The 20,570-nt window shown below is 39.2% G+C and overlaps 1 protein-coding gene across 2 annotated transcripts; it reads right to left on the bottom strand.

Annotated features, from left to right (window-relative positions):
• Positions 1-202: 202 nt before the first annotated feature.
• ctage5 (CTAGE family, member 5) lies at positions 203-20,247 on the bottom strand. 2 transcript variants are annotated; one of them, XM_044143395.1, is made up of 28 exons: positions 20,054-20,247; positions 19,793-19,926; positions 18,553-18,639; positions 14,275-18,430; positions 13,967-14,146; positions 13,656-13,756; positions 10,062-10,193; positions 9,573-9,594; positions 8,800-8,888; positions 8,622-8,693; positions 7,914-8,024; positions 7,752-7,823; positions 7,504-7,608; positions 7,267-7,389; positions 7,010-7,159; positions 6,732-6,822; positions 6,545-6,612; positions 6,401-6,471; positions 6,230-6,331; positions 5,661-5,757; positions 5,506-5,573; positions 5,036-5,121; positions 4,802-4,915; positions 3,677-3,826; positions 1,766-1,894; positions 1,577-1,629; positions 1,326-1,506; positions 203-1,245 (listed from the first exon to the last, which is right to left on the bottom strand). In XM_044143395.1, the coding sequence occupies exons 1-28, from the start codon at positions 20,151-20,153 to the stop codon at positions 1,034-1,036; spliced, it is 7,056 nt and encodes a 2,351-aa protein (XP_043999330.1). In that variant the 5' UTR covers positions 20,154-20,247; the 3' UTR covers positions 203-1,033. The 2 variants fall into 2 exon arrangements, with proteins under 2 accessions (XP_043999330.1, XP_043999331.1); XM_044143396.1 differs by lacking the exon at positions 3,677-3,826.
• Between the last annotated feature and the right edge of the window lie 323 nt (positions 20,248-20,570).

Genomic DNA, 20,570 nt, shown 5'->3' with positions numbered 1-20,570 from the left:
CATTTACACGTACAAACCTTTCCGAAACTGGGTTTGAATTATGCAAAGGCTTTTAAAAGACAATCAAATATATGTTAACAATAAATGAAGAGTTTTTTAAATATTAAAAACATTTCATGTACACAAAATTTGAAAAGAATTACATTGCAATGTTCTGCGGATGAGCACAAAAATGTACATAATTACAGAAGTGACATATAGAGAAAATTTTAAAAGTCTTTATTCATCTATCAAATAATCACTTTTTACAAAATTCACAAAGCTGACATCTGGGAGCCTCTCTTCCAGTCAGTCCGTTTGACTTGATTGGAGTCACAGTTTTCATTTGTCAGTCACTGTAAGGGCATCAGAAGCACCGCTATACACCTGCTCTCCTGGTTTGAAACTAAAGGTGAATGGAAAGTCTATTGAATTTCAAAGGGAACTCAGAATTTTTAGCGAATTTTAAGAAAACGTACTCATTTGACCTCTAAGGAAGAAGATCAAGTATGTTGACCCGGCTGTTTTAAAGAAAATTATATTAACAGTAATAAAAATGCTTAAAAAAAAAAAGCATTTTAAAAACTCTAGTGTGGGGGAAAAAGTAACCATGTCAGGCATAAAAGGTGTGTTTCTGTCAAAATAAGTTGTGTTCATTTATTTTTCTTTCTCTGTCGTTGACCTGAATTGCAGACAAATGTCAAACAGTCTATGTGCATTTTCAACATAAGATCCAGGTAACAATGTGTCTTGCCAATATGACACCTTTAACCCACAAAGGTAGAAGTTAAGCATCAACTAAGCTGTTGATTTTAAAATGAAGAAGTGGTTGGATGACAAGGTGGAGAAGAAAAGGTTTTACATGTAGGACAAACAGAACTGAGGCTCTTACAGCAACAAATCGGCATGATGGAGGTTGATGTTTCTGCTCTACGAACACCGTTCAGTAAATATCCCCTCCTGGCCAATAAATAGCTGGGGCAGAATGAAGGGAACTCCACCTTTCTTCCATCTGCTGCTGAGCTGAAATGAATCCTCGTGGAAACTGTCAAGGTTAGATGGCATCTTCAGGCGAAGGTCTGTTCTCGTGTGGCTGGCTCTGGGGTGGAGAAGGCAGGGACCGCTGACGGGGAGGAGGAGGGCCATCGGATGGAGGTAGCGCCATGGGGGGGCCGTAGGAAGCGTTGGGATTAGGAGCGGGAGGAAGAGGTCCGCCAGGTGAGAAACGAGGAGGAAGCATCATTCCTTGAGGATGGGGAGGCCACACTGGTAGAAACACAAAGCAGTTTCAGATTAAATCCTCAGATTAAATCGTCTAAATTCTAAACATGACAACGATTTCTTACTGGGCCTCATGGGAGGACCCCCTGGTATCCTGGGATGGTAGAAATCAGGAGGGGGAGGGGGTCCATACAGGGCTCTACGGGGAAAAGGGCCATCTATAGGAATCCCTGGGTGTCCAGGTGGAGGAGGGCCACCCATCCTCAGATCCAGTTCAGGAGGAGTCCTCTGACCTCCAGGACCAGACTAATGACACACATCAAATCCTTTAGTACCAATGAAGACCGAACTTATAGTATCTCACACTGCTGCTCACCTCTCTGTGGTCCTGTTCACCGGGTCCAAGACGGTTTTCTCTGAACGAGCCGTCTGCATCGACAAACATTCAGTTTACGAGAGGAAAAGTATGTAGAAAGAGTGTTCTATGCAACATATAGAATCACTCGTCGCATCAAACTTTTCACGCTCAAGTAGCTGCATACAGAAGTAATCATTAACAGCTCACCTGCCATGTCTAGAGGGTGAGGCGGTCCCATGGGGAGACCTCTAGGTGGCATATGGCCAGGTGGGAGGGGCCCAGGAGGAGGAGGGGGTCTCCTGAACATGGGACCTCCTGGTTCTGGAAACATGTAGCCTGAGAAAGTGAAAAATAGAAAAATGAGAGAAGTGCAAAGAAATCCATCAAAACTCAGTTTCAGGTGATGATATCATTTCTGAAGTTCTTACTTCTAAAAAACATTTAATATCTCTAAGCTTGGTATATTTTGTCGCATTATATCCAGAAATGTTTGACAGGTATCTTACTTTATACGTCAGCAGAAAAGGAAGTTATCAAATGCTAGAAAATGATACATAGTTTAATATTCTTTCCAAATAAGAAATTTAAAAGCATCTCATCCATTTAAGTTTAGCCACCTTGACTCTGATGCCCCTAAATAAAATCGAAATTGCCTTCAAAATTTGGATTGCTTAAAAATCTCTTTAAAAAAAAAAGTTTTTTCTTTTTTTGTAAGAGATCATCATTGAACAAGCAGCATCATGAAGACCAGGGAAAAGACCAGATATGTGTGGAATAAAATTAGGGAGAAGCTTAAATAATAGTTAGGATATAAAACAATATTTCACACTTTGAACATCTCATGGGGTATTTTGTAGTCAAGCATCAAAAACAGAAAGAACACAAAACAACAACAGACCTCACAAGACATGGTCATCCACCTTATATAACCTTACAAATACAACAGCTAGATGCCTTTTTCAAGATTTTTTTCATGATTGCTAGTCTGATTTGATGAGATGGAAAATGAAAAGAAATGCATGAGGATGCATAAATGTGTTTATTTCTTAAATATAAAAGGTATAATATCAAAAGGTTTAACAGAGATTTTGTTGATATTTATCTCTCAAAGATGACGTCATAATTCTCTTTAGAAAATCACTTACAGGGCAAATCAGACCTCTCTAAATTGGGTGCAGCTGAATCAAGTTGAAATTATTCTAAGAATGGGTAAAATTTTATACTAGTTGGTAGAATGAATTATTTATGATTTTATATGTTGCCTCTGCAAGCCAATGTTGTTGTTTTTTTCAAATCAGTCTTCCCTCTTGCAAACGCAGTTACATACAGACCTAAATCACTCATTATTTATGACATGTTGTCTCAGCCTGCATTTTATTCGTCAGCACGCACATTGCAGACCAGGTATAAACACAGAATTAAACCTCTTAGAATCCTGCATTGTATCCCGTCTCGGCGCTGCGGTGAGAGATGAAAACAATTAAGCAGCTAGCCAATGTGACTGTTTAACTTGCTGAGACAAGGTTACACAATCATTAACATGTTGCTCTGTTATTGCGAGCTATGACAAGCAATGCGCTACAACTGCATTAAGGCCATGCGTCATGGAGACGGGGATATTAGTTGCTGCTTTATGTCAACATCTCTATGAAAGAGGAACCCACACAGACAATAATCAAGGTGCACATGCACAACGAACACCGTCATGTGGTGGTGATGTGGCAGAAATACAGCTGGTATATGAAGACATGTTGTTCCTCTGACTGATTGAAAAGGCTCCTGCAAACTGCTTTTGATCACAGTTGAAAGCCGTTTCTTCCACTTGGAACGAATCACCACCAGAAAGGCAAATATTTGCACTTCTTTCCGAGGCAGTCCCACTTTTTAAACACAATGCTAACTTTTTGAACTCTGATTAGTTTAAAACAAAGCAAAGCACGTCGGCTTTCTTTCGCTGGCAGCTGAAATTGTACATTAAAAAGAATAACAAAAGCAAAAAATACACACCACGCTGCCTGGAAATAACTTGTTTTGTTTGTGATTAAATGACAAAACAACAATTTCTCTTTGATCAAAGCAAATGTGCTTTCAGAATTGTTTTTTTTTTCTTCCACACACCTGGGGGTACAAGAGGCCCAGGAGGTCCTGGTGGGGGACCCCTGCGATCTCTCTCCCATGTGGGAGAGTTTGAACCGCTGTCTGAATGAGAACCTCCACTGCGCTCCATCTCTGCTTGGCCACTTGGGGGCTCCCTTAGACCACGAGATACTGGGCAGAAAAGCAGTAAGGAGGAAAGAAGGGGCAAAGCAAATAAGATGACGATGATGAAGGGAGTGATGTGAAAGAAAAAGATGGAAAGTAGGGGGAAAAACAACCCATGTGGGTCAGACAGAGTGTGTTGGGGGGAAGATAAAGGCAGGAGCACTTTAAGTCAGTCAGAGAAACACGAGGCTTGCAGGCATATTGTCATGTTAAACTTTTCATGGTTGCCGATTGGTGGATTGCAAACAGCATGCAAAAGATAGCTTATCACAGTGTGAACAGAACTGTCCAAAAGGTTTTACAGACATTTAACTTTTACAACTTGTCACAATACAAGTTGTGGATTTTACTGCATTTTATTTGGATTTTAGGCCACAGCCGAATACAAAGTAGTGCACGATTATTAGTCGGGCAGAAAATGTTTTTGGTTTTTAATAAATTAAAAATATGTAGCGCCACCTTTCACTGTAAGATGGGCATCTACCAGCTTTGCAAATAAAATTTTCACACAAAAGCTTAGATTGGATGAAAAGCCTCTGTGAACAACAAAACTAAGTTACTCTACACAGACATTCTTTAATCTAAACCACTCTATTGAAGCTCCAAGTTAATAAGGTGACTTTTTAAGACAATTTGTTGCATGGTGGGTTTTACTTAGGAATATTTATATAAATTCATTCCACCCTTTGTAGATTTTATTTCCACCTCACATTTATGCACTACCTTGTGGTTCCAAAACAACAAAATCCCAATAAAACATATTAAAGTTTCTGATTGTGACATGAAAAAATGTGGAGTTTAAGGGGTTCCATACCCCTTGAACTCCATATCTTGTTTTTACATCGTTTACTTTTGAAAGGTTCCGTATGATCATCTAAATTCAATCATGCAATAGTCATCTAGCTGACACCAACGTGCTAAGCTCATTGGACAACAAGGTTGAATGAGAACTTGCAACATGGAAATAAATTGACTGTTTACCTCTGGGAGACAGCCTACCAGGCAGCCCATCCATCAGTGTTGGAGGAGAGAGGAAAGGTCTCGTTTCAGATGAGGGTCGGCTCAGAGGAGAAGGACCATAAGGCGACCTTTCAGCTGCAATGGAGGAGATTTAACATTTTGATATAGCATTTCAATTTAAATGGAACCATTTACGTCAGACTCCTCATGACGTTTACTCAAATTAAGTCACATTCGTTAGACATATGGGTTTACCTCGGAAAGGCAGCGGTCTAGCCAGGTTGTTCAAGGCGTACGGGTCTTTCTCGAGGGAATCCAGTTTAAACTGAGTATCTGTGAGTCTGAACACACATCATCAGTAAAAACATGGGGAACTTTTATAGCCTTAAATGAGTAAAGTGGTGTTAAAAATATGAATGGTTTCTGTGCATTTTTCAGGTCAAATTTCCCAAACCTTTTGGTTGAGTGCAAGCCAGCTTGCACTTTATTGACCCCAAAGGCAAAATAAATGTTACTGCAACTCATTAATTAAAATTCTTCAAAGCGTTATTGTATATAGCAATGGCTGTCGACAGGAAAGCTCTCTTGTAGCGCTCTGAGATCAGTTATTTCATTTATTCACTTCTTAGTCCAGCAATATAATGCGCCGAAAATAATCGCATTTATCTGTCTTTGTTAACACAGCCGACCATATTCAGCAAGGCCACGTTTGTTGCTTTGCTTACTTTTGTCTGAGGAGGGCGTTCTCTCTTCGGATGTCTCCCAGCTCTCGCTCTGCTGACCGCACTGCCAACTGGAAATATTTACCAGATAAAGAGTATAAACACCGAAATGCACTACAGCACAGCAAGACGCTCATCTGTGGCAGAGCTTTACTAACCCAGTTATTATGAGCTTTCTTCTCATGAGCAGAGATTTGAGTCTGATACGACTGCTTGGTTTTCTCCAGCTCTTCTTCCATCTCCCCCGCTCGTTTTCTGAAAACAAAGCACAAGCAAAATTGTGAAGGGAAGACAAAGGCTACTTCTGCTTTGCCAGTTCACTGTGGTTTCGGTTTTAAGGAATAAAAGTGTTAAGATGGATATACAGAAGTATTTATGGAATTATTAAAATGATAGACGGATGGACAGATTGATAAAATGTTGACAGATGGATAGATGATTGGAAAAACAGGCGGACAGATAGCTGGATAGACCTTTGACAAAAAAGGATGAACGATGACATTACAGTAACCATGTTTACTTTTTAAATTAAACCAATGTAAATCTAACTGCTTCACACAAAAAGTTTGAAACTATTTGTGAAACCAAACTCACTCATCAACGCATTTTTAGGAATTCAGATATTTAATCACACAGACAACGGCACATGAAATAAATTACACAAAAAACTGAAAACTATTTTTCTTTTCCAAATAGAATTCCATATTTTCGCAGACACAAGTGTTACCTGTAGTTGTTCAATTCTTCCATCGCCATTGCAATGTTTTTATCAGCTTTGTTCAACTTCTCCTCCTTCTGGTGACGCTCCTTCTCCTCCACAGTCAGCATTCTACACAAAGGTTCATGTTTACAGACTCATCAAACACTTCATTTAACTGCTAAATGTAGAGGTGTGAACCTGTGCAGCTTGAGCTCGTTCTCCTGGTACATTTCTGTCATGATTTGCAGTTTCTGTTGTATCCGCTCGACCTGCGCACATGAACCAGGACTATCAGAACAAATGACTCAATAAACCTCACGGTAACAGTTTGAGGTTACCTACCTGGCCCGTATACTTCTCGGTGTCAGATTGCAGGGACAACTTCTCCTTCTCCATCTCCTCAATACTCACTTTAAATGGGAAATAAAAGCAGAAAATACGGTAAGATTTCTGAGGTTGCTTTCAAAAGTCGATTAGTTAGTTCCTCTTTTTCCACTAACATGTCAGCATCGGACTACAGTCAACCCACCTTGCAGGTCTTCTTTTGCTTTGATCTCATCATTCAGCTTCGCAAACACTCTGTCTTTATCTTCATCCACTGATTTGAGGTCTGCATTCAGCTGCACGTAGACACAAGTACATTATTTAAAGATGATTGTTCAGTGGGTCATGTTGGCATGTGCTAACTGGAAAAACATTTATATTCTGAAAAATAACAAATATACTGATTAAAATTATGATTTTTTTTTAATATATGCTTGATTTACATTCAAAACTGTTAGTTTTTGTATACTTGTGGCTTTGTACCTTAGCAGCAAAGAGGAGTTTCTGGACTTTCTGCAGGTGGGCGTCGTCTTCTTCTCCCGGCGTCCCATTGGTCGCTTCCTTTTCTCCTCCCTTCTCACCCTCTAGATCTGAATCCCAGCATTTCATTCGGAGCAGCCGATCCGTCAAGGACTGGGAAGAGTTATGAACGATTACACACGTCTAGCAGCAAGCATGTGGCGGTACGTGAACTTTGCTGTTCTCCTGATATGATCGACGTTCATGAGAAGCAACCACACCATTATACGATCATCCTTGATGGCCACATCCTGCAGCATTGCGCTGTGGGCGACCTCGCACCTCTGCATCTCCTCCTCCAGCTCGCTTACTCTTTCTGCCCATCCCTCCACCTCCTGCTTCAACTGTGATAAAAACACATGGACAGAGATCGAAAATAATGATGCAGAGGATATAAGAAGGAGAAGACAGATGCAAATTCATGTATGAAAGCCTTTCCTTAGTGTACAGAATCTGACCTGATTGTTGCTCTCCTGTAGAACAGTGTTCTCCTCTTCTGCTGTTTCCAGGTTTCTCTGTAGTCTCTCGCTGTTCATGCTGTAAACCTTCAGAGTGGTTTGTGCCTGAACCAAACAAAACAACAACAACAAAAAAAATGCAATCACTCTGAGAAGCGGATAGAGTAAAATTCTAGTAAAAGACAAAGAGAAGAAGAGGCAGGAGAGGAACTGAAAGATATTAGCTAGAAGGGAATAGAGTCAAACACCTGCTCCTCTTTTGAATGGAGCTCTTTGGTTTCTTCTTCACATGCTTTCATGCTTTCCTCAAGCACGGTTATCTGTAATAAAGGCAAAAAGATGACATCACTGTGGATTCTCGGTTGGGATAAACACTATGATTACAGAATATCTTTAAAGTCTAGTCCTACCCTCCTTTCTTGCTCCCTTTTATGCTCTTGTTGCTGGGACAGCTGCTCCTTCAGATGTCCAAGATCTATTCCCAGCTGCTTTTTACTCTGTTCCAACTGTTCGGCTTGGCTCTACCGTGAACATGAAAACCAACTGTGTTTAGAAAACTTGTTAAAAACAAAAAAGATTTAAAAAAAAAAAAAAGTCAGTCCAGTTTTATTAAGCAAGAAAGAAAAAGAATCAGACTAATTTGGGCCATGCTAAATCAATTTATTTGACTTTTCTGGATAACTTGAGGTTACCATAGTTGGATTCAATAATTCGGAGCTGAATCTGAATTTTGCCAGTTTTATCCGATTTCCAGTTTCACCACAGATTTCATGGAAGAACAAGTAATCCAAGACGATGTGGAATGGCTTAATTTGGTAAACTCATCCAGCTTGAATGTCTAAAATTAAAAGTAGCTCTGTGGTGCAACACCAAGATAAAAATACAATACATGTTGACCATTATGTCAATGCTTTCAATAACAAGAAGCCATAGTAATGTTCCACAACATGCAAAGACCTATTTATCAGCTCTTTCTCCTCCAAAACCACAAAAACCTGCTTCCAACAAGATAAACATATGCTTTTTTTTTACTGGAAGAATGAATAAAATAGAGTTTAACTTTAAGCTCCACACAAATGTTTACACGTCAATTCAAGTCTTTGTTCCCTCTGCTTTACCTCCAAATCTTTGGATTTTTGAGTCTGAGCCAGAACGCCGCTGTCCCCGAGTAAATTCTCCAGGTCATCATGCTGAAAATGACAGGTTATAAAGAAGTGACTCAGTCAGTCCACAGATTTGAAAACAACACAGAAAAGGCTCCGGCTCTCAAGACACTCAGTAAGCATGAGCACCAACCTCTTTTTGACACTGACTGAGAGTCTCGAGGACTTTACACTTTTCATCCAGCAGCTGTGTAAGTTGTCCAGCCAGCCTCTCTTCCTTTTCTGAAAAACAAAAGATGTTAAACTAAAAAAAAAAAATAAAAAAAAAGAATTTCAAACTTGTTTTTGCCATTTTGCCTGTATAATGAAGCAAGATAAGTGTCTTATTGTGGTACTTTCAGATTCAGTTTGGCATTTTCAATGTCATAAAACTGGTTCTGTCACCGTGGCAACTTATGTCAGAAACCATAATCTGCTCAACAGACCAGGTTATGGTCTATCTACAGCCTAGATTTATTGCAGTAACTTTTTAGATAATTTAATATCAGAGTAGATTAGATGGATACTTAATGACCTCAAGTTATTTTTCACAGTAGTTTATAATATAAATAAATCCAGAGCGAATAACATTTACAAAGTTCTAAACAACATGCAAACTATTTTAAAAAAATAAATAAAAAAAAACAACTTCTGTTTTAATAAATTGGCCGGATATTAATTTGCAATTAGCCTCGTTTTCTATCCATCTTATTTGACATCGTCGTCAGTGACTCTGGGTTGAGAGATGAAGTCAACAACCAGCTTTGTAGCACCAGGAGGAAAGGTGTTCAATGCTAGGCTTAGTTAAATTGGATCTTTCAAGGAGAAAGCTTGTCAATGAAATGCCCTCAATAATACAAGGTCCAGCAGAAAACAGTACTGATGGTTTATTTAGAAAGTTGCAAGGTGTTTGTGGTGAAAACTTACTTTGATACAGTCTGCTCTTTATCTGTGTGGAAATAAGAACAAAAAATGACGATGAATAACAGGGTGACTTTATGATGAATTATTCATATATTGTGAACATATTCCGAAAAATATGTAAATAAAAATGAAAAGATTGTGACTCCAGGTTCTGGCCACATTTCGAGTCGCGACAAATGTCAAATGCCTGTTTGGTCATTTATTTTCTCTTAGTGGCAATGGAAGCAATAATAAACATTTTGTCGAAGCTAACAAAACACTACAGAGTTGCACCACTCCATCACACATAATTTATGAGACATAGACGTAGCCATTAATATTTCTTTTTGGCTTTGATGCAAAACTTCTGTAGGTCGCACTGCAGAAGACAAATATCAGCAGCTACTAATGGTCGACATTTTCCTGTTTGCTGATAGACTGAGGGAGGAATACAACTTTTATGGGCCAATAATTATGTGGCTCGCTGGTAAACATTCAAGGCAGTTCACTTACAGATCTATAACATCTACTGGTGAACAACAGGAATGTCACCAGTCCCACCAGGCCAGTGAAGATTACTGGTTCCCATGGTACACCGTACAGGTCTGGCCCTGGCCTCATGTCATCAGGCAGTAGTGACACAGCCTAAAAGAAGAGGGAGGAGAGGAAAAAAAAGGCTTGATTTTTGAGTCTGCTTTATTCCATTTAAATCTTAACACTTTACATCCCAGAGTTATTAACAGCTGATGGCTATGTTGCGATTTCAAGTCCATAGTGCCATTAGCCAAAATATTACATTACCAAAAGAGCTTTTGTGCCATGACATAAAAGAAAGGCTTTCACCTAACACCTCTTTAACACTTTTCCATTTAAATGATTATGTACCCAAAATTTAAGGTTAACATTTTTAGGGCTGATCATGAGTTTGTTTCGTTTCACACAAATGAATGTAATTAAAAATATTACTTCATCTTAAATCTGGAAAGTAAAATATCTCACACAAACTGACAGGCAGGGGGTGTTGAATTTGCATCTATGCGTAGTGTAGCTCCGTTACATTCGATCAGTTTTTATTTAATTTTTTGCTTCAGGGTTTGCATGTTTGGACAATTATTCGCTTTGGTTTTGGATGGTGCACACCTGCAATAATTTTTGCTTCTACTCTATTACCTTTGGAAAGTTGTTACACTAGGAGCAGCTGATTAGCGTCTCTCTCTCTCTCTCTGCCTGGCTTTCCAATTTATGCCCAGACAGAGATTTAAAAAGGAGTTTAACAAGGAATGGCAAAAGCACATGATGTGGATTAGCAGCGTTTGCCAAAAAACTGATTTTGTCATCTAGGACATGTTACTATGGAATACCATCATTACAGCATGCCATAGCAGTTTCATACTGAAACAGTCTTCAGTCAGAGTCTTCTTCAGATTTGTTGCAAGTCTGACTGCTACTGGAGATCATTCCTACTCACAGTATCACCGACAACAACGATTCTGAAGACACTTGGATGATGAGGTACGAAAAGATTTCATTTTCCCTTGGGATGAATAAAATATTTTAAATGAACTGAATTGAGTTTGAGCAGGTTATGCCGTCTCAGGAGTAGCGGTAAATGTGAGATCATTTATCCAACAGTTAAAAGCTTGACCTGCTCTAGGTCATCAACAGGAAAATCACCACCTCAACCACAACACCAAATCTACAACAGAATGGCTAAAAAAATGATTAGTCTAGACCACAATCTGATTTGAAATGCTTTTAAGGGACCTGATGAAAGCTGTGCATTAAGGATTGACTGCTATCCCTAATGAATGCTGTAAAAAGGAAGGGGGCTATAATCCCTCCATGGCGGTATAAGACACTAATAAAATCGGAAAGAAATTTTATACCGAGTTTTTGTTGAAAAATGTGGTTCTATAGGCTGTCGAATTCTGAAGTGTACTTTAGATTTCGCACATAATGTTAAATTTTTGGGTTCATCCTTTCTAGTAAACGTTCAGTGTGAAATTAAATCAATTTAACTACAAATTCACAACCAAAAACAATATAACTGCAATTTTAATTACAATTTTAAAAAGAGGAACTCTGGGTTATTGTGACAACTTCACTGGATTCCTAGGCAGTTACAGTCTGCTTACCAAACAGCTGTTTCTGTGGGATTATTACAGTTCCGTTTGCCATCACAAAAAATGCGCCCAACAGAGAAATATAACATAACGTTCATCATTTCTCATAAATTAACACAACCCCCAAGACAATAAAAACTTAACACAAGAGAAATGCTGACTGACTGAACCAGCTAACTATGCTAATGCCTATAAAATGGTTTCAAACTGAAAGATAAACCAGGACAGTGCTGGTCAAAAGCAATGTCGGAACACACGCCTGAAAGTAAAGATAGTACTACATGTAATAAACCCTGATCCCAGTCCGTTATATTACTTCGGCTCTGGCGGCTAAATGGGAAATGCTAACCAGAACCTGCCACATATTAACATACATCTTTCACTTTCTCCACGGCGATGTTGTAGTAGGTTTCTGCTGTCGCCTGAAAGTCAGCCGCTTTGTTGGCCAACTGCTCATTTTCCGGACGTTCCGTCATGTCCAAGTCATTTCATTTGGCTTAATATTTAATAGGAATTTCATTAATACTGATTAGAGAAAAACAGGCTTCCTACAGCCGGGTTAACGGCTATTTCACATCCTATTCACAACGCTGATCCTCGAGAAAGTACCATATTTTTCAGTCATTATAGACGGAAGCCGGAATGTTAAATCTTCTCCACCAACTAGAAGTAATATCTTGAGAACAAAATTATAATGACATATTTATGACGATGTATATAGAAGATATATGTGGAAAAATAAAAATCACATTCACATTTTTAGGCATGCTATGTTTAAAAGGAGCTTACAAGCCCCCCCTACGTTTGTGAATGGTTCGTTCCAAACGTCACCAATTGTAAGATGCCACACAGGCACATCGGAGCCCTTTCAATGTGACACCGTAGGAAACAGGTGTCATCCATAGATTGTTTATATATCTTTATATTCTATATTTTACATATATTATGCAGTTCATTATGTCACCACAAGACAAATGTACTTTCCTGAAAATTAAGTAACAAAGGGAATACTGTATATATAAATGTGTATCTCAAGAATTATGCAATATACATAGTGTGGCAGGCTTTGAATGTAAACAACTGGGTAATGACAGCCCTGTCTAAAGTCAGCCTGACGGCTTGAGCTATAAATTTCATACTCACCGACCTGCCCTCACTTTTATCCATCTGAATATAAAGAATCTCTTGCCCTGTGACACCATGTAGACCTGAAATCCAAGTCGGCCTCTGGTGTGTATCATCCAAACGTAAGAAGCTATGTCGGCGTCAAGCCAGTCTGACAACTGAGACGAAAGCAAACTTGAATGCCAAAGGGAGAGTGAGATCAACATGTCACAGGTTCAGTCTTAAAGAACCAGACGCTGCAAAGTAGGATCCAAAGACTGCTCTGTGCACTTATTGGTGCAACATAAACTTTAAGAAGGAAAATGCTTAAAATAATAAAATATTATACTTTCATCTCAAACATTATCATTTTCACCTTGCATTTATGAATATTTTTTAGATTTTTCTGTTTACTCATAAAGATAATTCTGCCTGTTTACTTTTTTTTTAGTAGTGTCATAGTAATTGTGAGTGAAAATAACAGAACATTCTTTTATGTTTTGATTTGAAATATACATAGTTTGCATACTTTAGCTACTATTTAGTGTGATCTCACAGAAATATCAATGTAAAACTCATGGAAGTTTATGGTTGTAATATGACAAATGGCAAATCTTTACCAAAGTCATAAGTTGTAAAAAAAAATAAAAATAAAAATCAACAGCACGGATATCTGAAGATCTGCTCATATTTGTAAAAAGTTGCCTCCAGTTAAAGAACCAATAACTCTTTAGTATTTTATACTTTTTTGTTTTAAAGTGGTTTTATACTAAAAACATATTCACTTAAAGAACTATTTCAACATAAATGGCTTGTTTTATGTCAAGTGAACAACTCCTACTTTTTTTCTGGGGGCCGCAAAAGCAGTCTTGGGTCTTACCTGCACATGAATCCAAACAAGGATTTCCATCACTGCTTGAGCACAATTTATGGAGTCCTCAGCTACCCGATGAATGAAATCCAGAGTTTGCTTCATTACCCCTAGAGTTAAAGTCACACTTTTAGTTCTGTTTATGTAATTAATAGGCTATTAAAAGAATATTGTACAATAATGGATAATAAGGTTTTAGTCAAACCTGTTTTACATAAATGAGAGGTAGCAGTTCAACCTCACCTTAATGAAATATACCTTCATATTTACTTATCCTTCAATATTTCTTCCAGATTTCAGCAGATTTGGTTTTCTCATACCTTTCTTTTTTGATCCTGGCTGAGTGAGATGGAAGGATGCAATATTATCTTTACTTCCTTCAATTCTTCTTTCCTCCTCCTCATTATTCAAATCTTTGTGTTTGCCATCATCATCATCATCTTTATGTAAAGAAGCAGATTGGGAATTATCTTCCTTTTCTTGGCTTGAACTGTGCTCAGCTGCATGCATGTCACAAAGGAACACACAAATACACAGCGATGAGGACAGACCTGAACAGGCAGGTTAAATTAAATCAAGGCATTAACAATATGAGCCATGATAGTTTATGCAAGTTAGACAAAAATACCTTGATGATTACTGACATCTGATATTCCTGTGCTGACAGTCTCCTTCACTGTTTTCAATAAAGTTTCCAGCTTCTGCAGTGCAATAATTGCACTGGTCCTTTGTTTGTCCTCCTGCGGTGCATCAGTGATGCTCATGCTGGGAGCCACAAGAGTCTCCATGTTGTGTTGCAGAAGTCTTTCTATATCCAACAGTATTGACTGATCATCCTCTGCAGTGGCGGCCTCCGAACTTTTCACAATGTAATCTAAAAATTGCAGTTTGTGCCGGCCAAAGAGGTCCTCTAATATAACTGCATCTTCCGCGTTCATGTGGTGGAGGAGATTTTTGTAATGTTTGGTGAGGGGTTTTGTTTTGGATAGTTCTTTGGTGACCAAGTGAGCGCTGTGGGGGAGGTTTTCAGCAGAAAGCGGACGAGTCTGCGGTTGCTCTGTTGGAAATGCTGCGTGTGTTACTTCAGCAGGAAATGAATCTGTGGGGAACTCTAGTTCTGGAGTGATGGAGGGGTGAGGTTGTGATGGTTCAGCTTCATTTGTGTTGAAATTATGAACAGACTTGGTGGACTCAGGCATCTCACGGGTGGGTTTTTGGGAGAAAAATCCAAAGGTGTTTTCAATAAGACCAAAAGCTCCTCTACTCTCACTGTCTGTACCCTGAGGTGGCTCTGTGGACTCAGTTTGCTCAGATGTCTGAACTTGACTTTCAGCAGAGTCATGCATTTCTTCTCTGTCTTTGTGAAATTCCTTTTCTGTTTCTGTAGCATAAGTTTTCCTGGTTTCTTCTTCAAAATCATTACCTTGTCTGTCTTTCTTCCAGTCGCCATCATCATTGACCTTCGTTCCAGTCCGTCCTCCATCCTCAAACCCACCTACTTCAACATTCTCATCCTCCACTTCCTTCTTTGGGTGCTCGCTTTCTTTCTCAAGCTCATCTTTGTTCTGTTTCTCTACTTCCTTCATCTCCTGCTCCTCGTCTTTTTGGATTTCAGTCTGTGTGTTCATTTCAGAGACCAAAGAAGCCAAGCTGGAATTATCCAGCATGTCAGTTTGCTTGTGTTCTAATTGTCCCTCCCAAACCTGGTTTTCAACTTCCTTTTCTGCTTGTTTATTTTGCTCCTCAGATTCCTCTAACCTTTCCAGTGTGCCCTCCTCATCCCCTCGTAACACATCCCCTATTTGCTGGTTTCTTAGCTCCTCTGCCTCCCGCTCATCTTTTTTTAACTCCATCTCCATTTCCTCAGAGTCATCTGCTATCTCATTTTCATTTTGCTCCTTCAATTCCTTTAACTCTTCCAGTCTGATCTGATGTCCATGCTCTAGTAACTCATCTACCTGTTTCTCTTCCTCACTTAGCTTCTTCATCTTAGTCTCCCTTTCTTCTGTTAACTCCATCTCCTCCTGACCTGAGCTCTCCCCAGAAACGTCTGACATCTCCTCCTCCTTCTCTGTTTCATTTGGCTCCACTGATTCATTTAACCTCTCAGTCTGGATTTGCTCATGTTCTACTAATACTGTTTTCCATTTCTCTCCCTCCTTTAGCTCCACCATCTCTTTCTGCCTTTCTTCTGCTAACTCTATCCCCTCTTGATTTGAGCTCTCCAGAAAAACATCTACCTTCTCCTCTTTTTCATTTTCTTCTTCCAATTCTTTTAACTCTTCCACTCTGATCCGATGTCCATGCTCTGGTGACTCCTCTACGCTTTTCTCTCTCTCCTCCGCCTCCTCCATTTCCTTCTGCCTTTCTTCTGCTAGCTCCGCCCCTTCCTGACTTGAGCTTGACCTGAAAACACCTGACATATTCTCCTCTTCGTCCTGTCCTATTTCATTTGGCTCTACTGATTCCTTTAACCTTTCCACATTGACCTGCTCATGCTCTAGTAATACTGTTTCTAATTTTTCTCCCTCCGCTTCCATCTCTTTCTGCCTTTCTTCTGCTATCTCCATCCCCTCCTGACTTGAGTGCTCCCCAGAAACATCTGCCTTCTCCTTTTTTTCGTTTTGCTCCTCAGATTCCTTTAACTCTTCCTCTCTGATCTGATGTCCGTACTCTGGTAACTCCTCTACCAGTTTATCTAGCTCCTCTATCTCCTCCTGCCTTTCCTCTCTTAACTCCATGTCCTCCTCTGAAATATCTCCAATCTCTTCTTCCTTTTCTGTTTCCTCTTTATTTAAGCCATCCAATTTCATTTTCAGTTCCTCTTGCTTTACTCCCTCAATTTGTTCTTGTACCTTTACCGCTTCCTGTTTATCAATTTCTACCTTTTCCTCTTCTTTTAACCCCTCTTCAGTTTCTCTTTCGGAAACTATTGTTGATTTCATTTGATTTCCATTGAAAACTTCATTCTCAGAATCTGATGTCTCTTCCTCAGTTAGTTCATTCTGGTCTGTTACAGTTTCCTTGAATCGATCAACATCACCGTCTCTTACAATCTGTGGAGACTCTTTAGTCATGTAAATGTTTGGTTTGGTTTCATTCAAACCCTCCTCTGAGACACTGTCTTGCAGACTTTCAGTATTTCCAGAAAGTAACGGTGCATCATCCTTTGAAGTGACTTCCACAGTTTGTGTTTTTGTTTCTTGCTGCAGTCCTACCTCTCCCTGATAAGGGGAAGAGCCAAGCTGACTCTGCTCATTGCTTTCCTCTTGATCACCACTGACTTGAGTCTCCTCTGGCAATTCAGACTGAACTCCTAGTTTTTCCTGTTGATATGGAGCTGTCATTTTGTTAAAATGCTCTTCTATATAATTATCCCTGTTAACTGGACTGTTTTCTGACATTAGAGTGGATCCTTCAATTTTATGAACCTGGTTTGTTATTTCAGCACCTTCTTCCTCCAAACGTCCCGGAGCCTCGATTTGAACATCATGATTTTCACTTTCCTCCATGCTATATTCAAGTTGCTCCATGGAGTTTGAATGTAATTTCTCTAAGCTGTGGTCAGAACCTGAACTGATTTCAGGTTGTTCAATAAACTCATCATTTTGACTGATTTGTTTATCTCTGATATTATGTTCACCAATACTTTCATCGTCTATTTGAGAAGAGTTATGAATGGAATCATCTTTGTTTAAAATCCCTGCATCAATATCTAAATTATTTACGTCCTCTGTGTTTGAATGATCAATATTATCTTCTGCAGCATCACCACTTTCAGCACTGACCGGTAGTGTATAAGGGACCGTTTTAGTCTTTGTTTCTTCTGAAAATGAAGCTTCTGGCTGACTGATATCCAGGCTTTCAAATCCAGATGGTTGTTCTAACATTTGATCCCTTTCTGGCTCCCCAATACCACTTTCTTCACTTTCATCAGCTCCAGTGTTACTACCCCCAAAACCCCAAATGCCCCCAATTCCCATCTCCATCCAGGAACTAGATGGCTGCTCTTCCTTCACTTCCACATCTTCTCCTTCTGAATCCTGAGCACTTGAGCCAAACCCCAGCCTGCTCGCCAGTCCACTTCCCAGCCAACCCATTGTCCCCATGTCTTCCTTCTCCTCTTCCTGTAATTTGCTGCCTTCCAGGTCCAGAGACATCCTCCTACTTCTAAACTTCTCTGTGGGCTCTTTCTCATGACCTGTTTCTTCATTTTCTTTGTTTTCTGAAGCAACAGTTTTTTTCTCCTCACCAAAGCCAAGCCACCCAGTCATCGTTGAGGTAAAGGTATCTTCCCTACCTTTCACACTGTCTTCATCATTGTTAGGATTGTCTTCTCCTCCAATGCCCAGCCAGCCCGTCACAGAAGATGTGAGTGACGCTTCTGATTTAGTCTCCTTCTTCTCATCTTCCCTCACTTCTTGTTCTGAATCCCCTGACTGCTCCTCTTTAGCAAAACCTAACCATCCTGTCATAGATGAACGCAGCCAGGAGGAGGAGGGAGACCCACCTTGTTGCTCTGGAATTGCTGAAGTCTTGAGTTCATCTTCGAGAAGTTCAGTTGCATCGACGAGCGCTTTGTTTCCACCTTCATCTTCCCTTTCTTTTACCGTAGATTCAGTAGACATCAAAGTAACTTGAGCATTTCTGTCATGAGAGTGTGGGCTGATTTGGCTGGATTCAGGTTCATGGTCTTGAAAGTTAAGATCATCATCATCATCAGTGTCCAGATGAGACGTGTCAAGAGGATATCCAGACTCGTCCATACAGAAGAAATCAGATTCCTGCCAAAAACAAGAATTGGAGTCTCGAAGTGAAGAAAACGTTTCAGTTTTAGGCCAGCAGCTATATCATAAACCTTCAGAAAGAGTATTTTTTTTAGTATCATATCAGTCAGTGATATTACCTGGGTTTCTAGCACTTTCCTCATTGTTGCAAATACTTCCTCCTCTTGTACTGCATCCTTTGGGAAGTAGCCAAATTGTTTGTCAATCTGAAAGAAATATAAGGTTGGTGCAAGCAACTGTTTTAAAAGTCAACAAACATAAAAAAATTCCAAGGTTATTCTGATTTTTATTTAAACTTAAACATCTTGAAGTAACTGTGGTTGAAAAAAGTTAAAATACATATTTTTTTTAAAATAGAGATTTTTCCCCATATTTTTTCACATCACAACCATGAGCTTCTGTATACTTTGCTGGGATCAAAGCAGCACATAACTACAAAGTGGGACATTGACACAGGGTTTCCAATTCATGCAAATAAAAAGTATGGAATGCTTATGTGTTCAGGCGCTTTATAGTGATACCCTTAAATAAATTTCAGTGCAACAAAGTTCATGCAGATATCACCTAAATAATAACTGGAGTTCATCTGTATAAAAGAAGGCTCATTTTCATTTTAAAACAAGTTATATAGTGGATGCAGAAAACATGTAACAGGGTTCTCCAAATCCAATGCACCAGAGCTACTGTCGTGCAACTTTCCAATGCATCCCTGCTCCAACAAACCTGAGTCACATGATAAAATTACATCCTCAGCATGTTATGAATTTCCCTGGAAATTACCCATTCATTTGATTTAAATGCATTACAGTAGCAGGACAGAAGCACTTGAGGACCCCTAATGCAGAAGAAGATTAAATATGGCGTTGTCAAAGTCTAGACTACAATCCAATTGGAGATCTGTAGCAGTGCTTGGAAACGGTTGCTCATAGATGGTCTCCATCTATAATTATATTTGTACTAACTTTTTTGTAAACCATTTGTATCATTTTCTATCAGCTTCACAATTACGCAGTATTTTGTGTCACTTTATCACATTAAATCCCAACAAAATATTTTGAAGTTTGTTTTTGTAAGAAACTGTGAAAAACTTCATAGAGTCTATTTACTTTTGGAAGTCATACTGACTGTAAACCTACAAATACATACAACTACTTCATAAATGAAACCAAACCGGGAGCCGGGAGACGTCCCACAGACACAAACACCACAACTGCTCAGGACTCACAAACAAAGCTGCTCTGTATTATAATCAAGACTTATCTCAATAAGCAACAACCTAAGATAAGAGGCAGGTTGCATTAGGTACAATCTTTGTTATTTTCACCATTATAACTATATAACTGCTGATTCAAAACATACACTGCCTGCCCAGAGGTCTTCTCGTTTCCCCGTCAGTTTGTGGTACACAAAAATTGTGTCTCCTCGTCTGAAATTCAGGAATCTGCAATCCTTTCCTTGATGGTTCTTTACTGCCTGAACTCTGCTCATTGGACCTAAAAAAGCAAGCACGAACGTTAAAGGCGACACATAATTATAATCACTTTACCGAAAATTTAGACGTAGAATTAATCCTACAAGTATAGTTTGGCCTAGGACTTATACCAAATCGTTTGGACTTACTTTCACATTCTGGATCCCCACAGATCTTGTAGTCAGACAACAATCCCATATTTAAGTCTGGAAAAAGCATAAAAAATACAATCCAAAGACAGACTTCCATATTTATCAGATTTTAAAAGATTGTATCAAGTGAAAATGTCCATTGCAGGGTGGATATAACTCTCAGTTCAGCTGGCAAGTGGACATTGCCTCTGTGCTGCTGCTGTCACAAAAGCTCAATGGTGAATGAAAAAGTTGAGATAAGATATAAGGCCTGCAGAAAGATAATCATTAACAAGGGCTGAGTGTGGTGATAGACATTAACCTTTTTTTGGTCAAAGTTTTTTTTCTCGAACTCTAATACAAGACAAAAATTGTCTGTAAAAAAAACTTAGCATTTTTTAGCATGCTAATGTCTGTTTTTATTCTGTGACCTTTGAACTTTATGAAGCTCATAGGGCATTTAATTGCTTCTCAGAAGTCGGAATGTTTGAATTCTAAGTCACTGAGATTAATGGACTCTGAAGATGAAATGATA

The sequence above is a fragment of the Gambusia affinis genome, linkage group LG16, assembly GCF_019740435.1.
Source record: "Gambusia affinis linkage group LG16, SWU_Gaff_1.0, whole genome shotgun sequence".
Lineage (NCBI taxonomy): Eukaryota > Metazoa > Chordata > Actinopteri > Cyprinodontiformes > Poeciliidae > Gambusia > Gambusia affinis.
The sequence above is the reverse complement of the archived record's forward strand: the minus strand, read 5'-3'. Positions and strand labels throughout refer to the sequence as shown.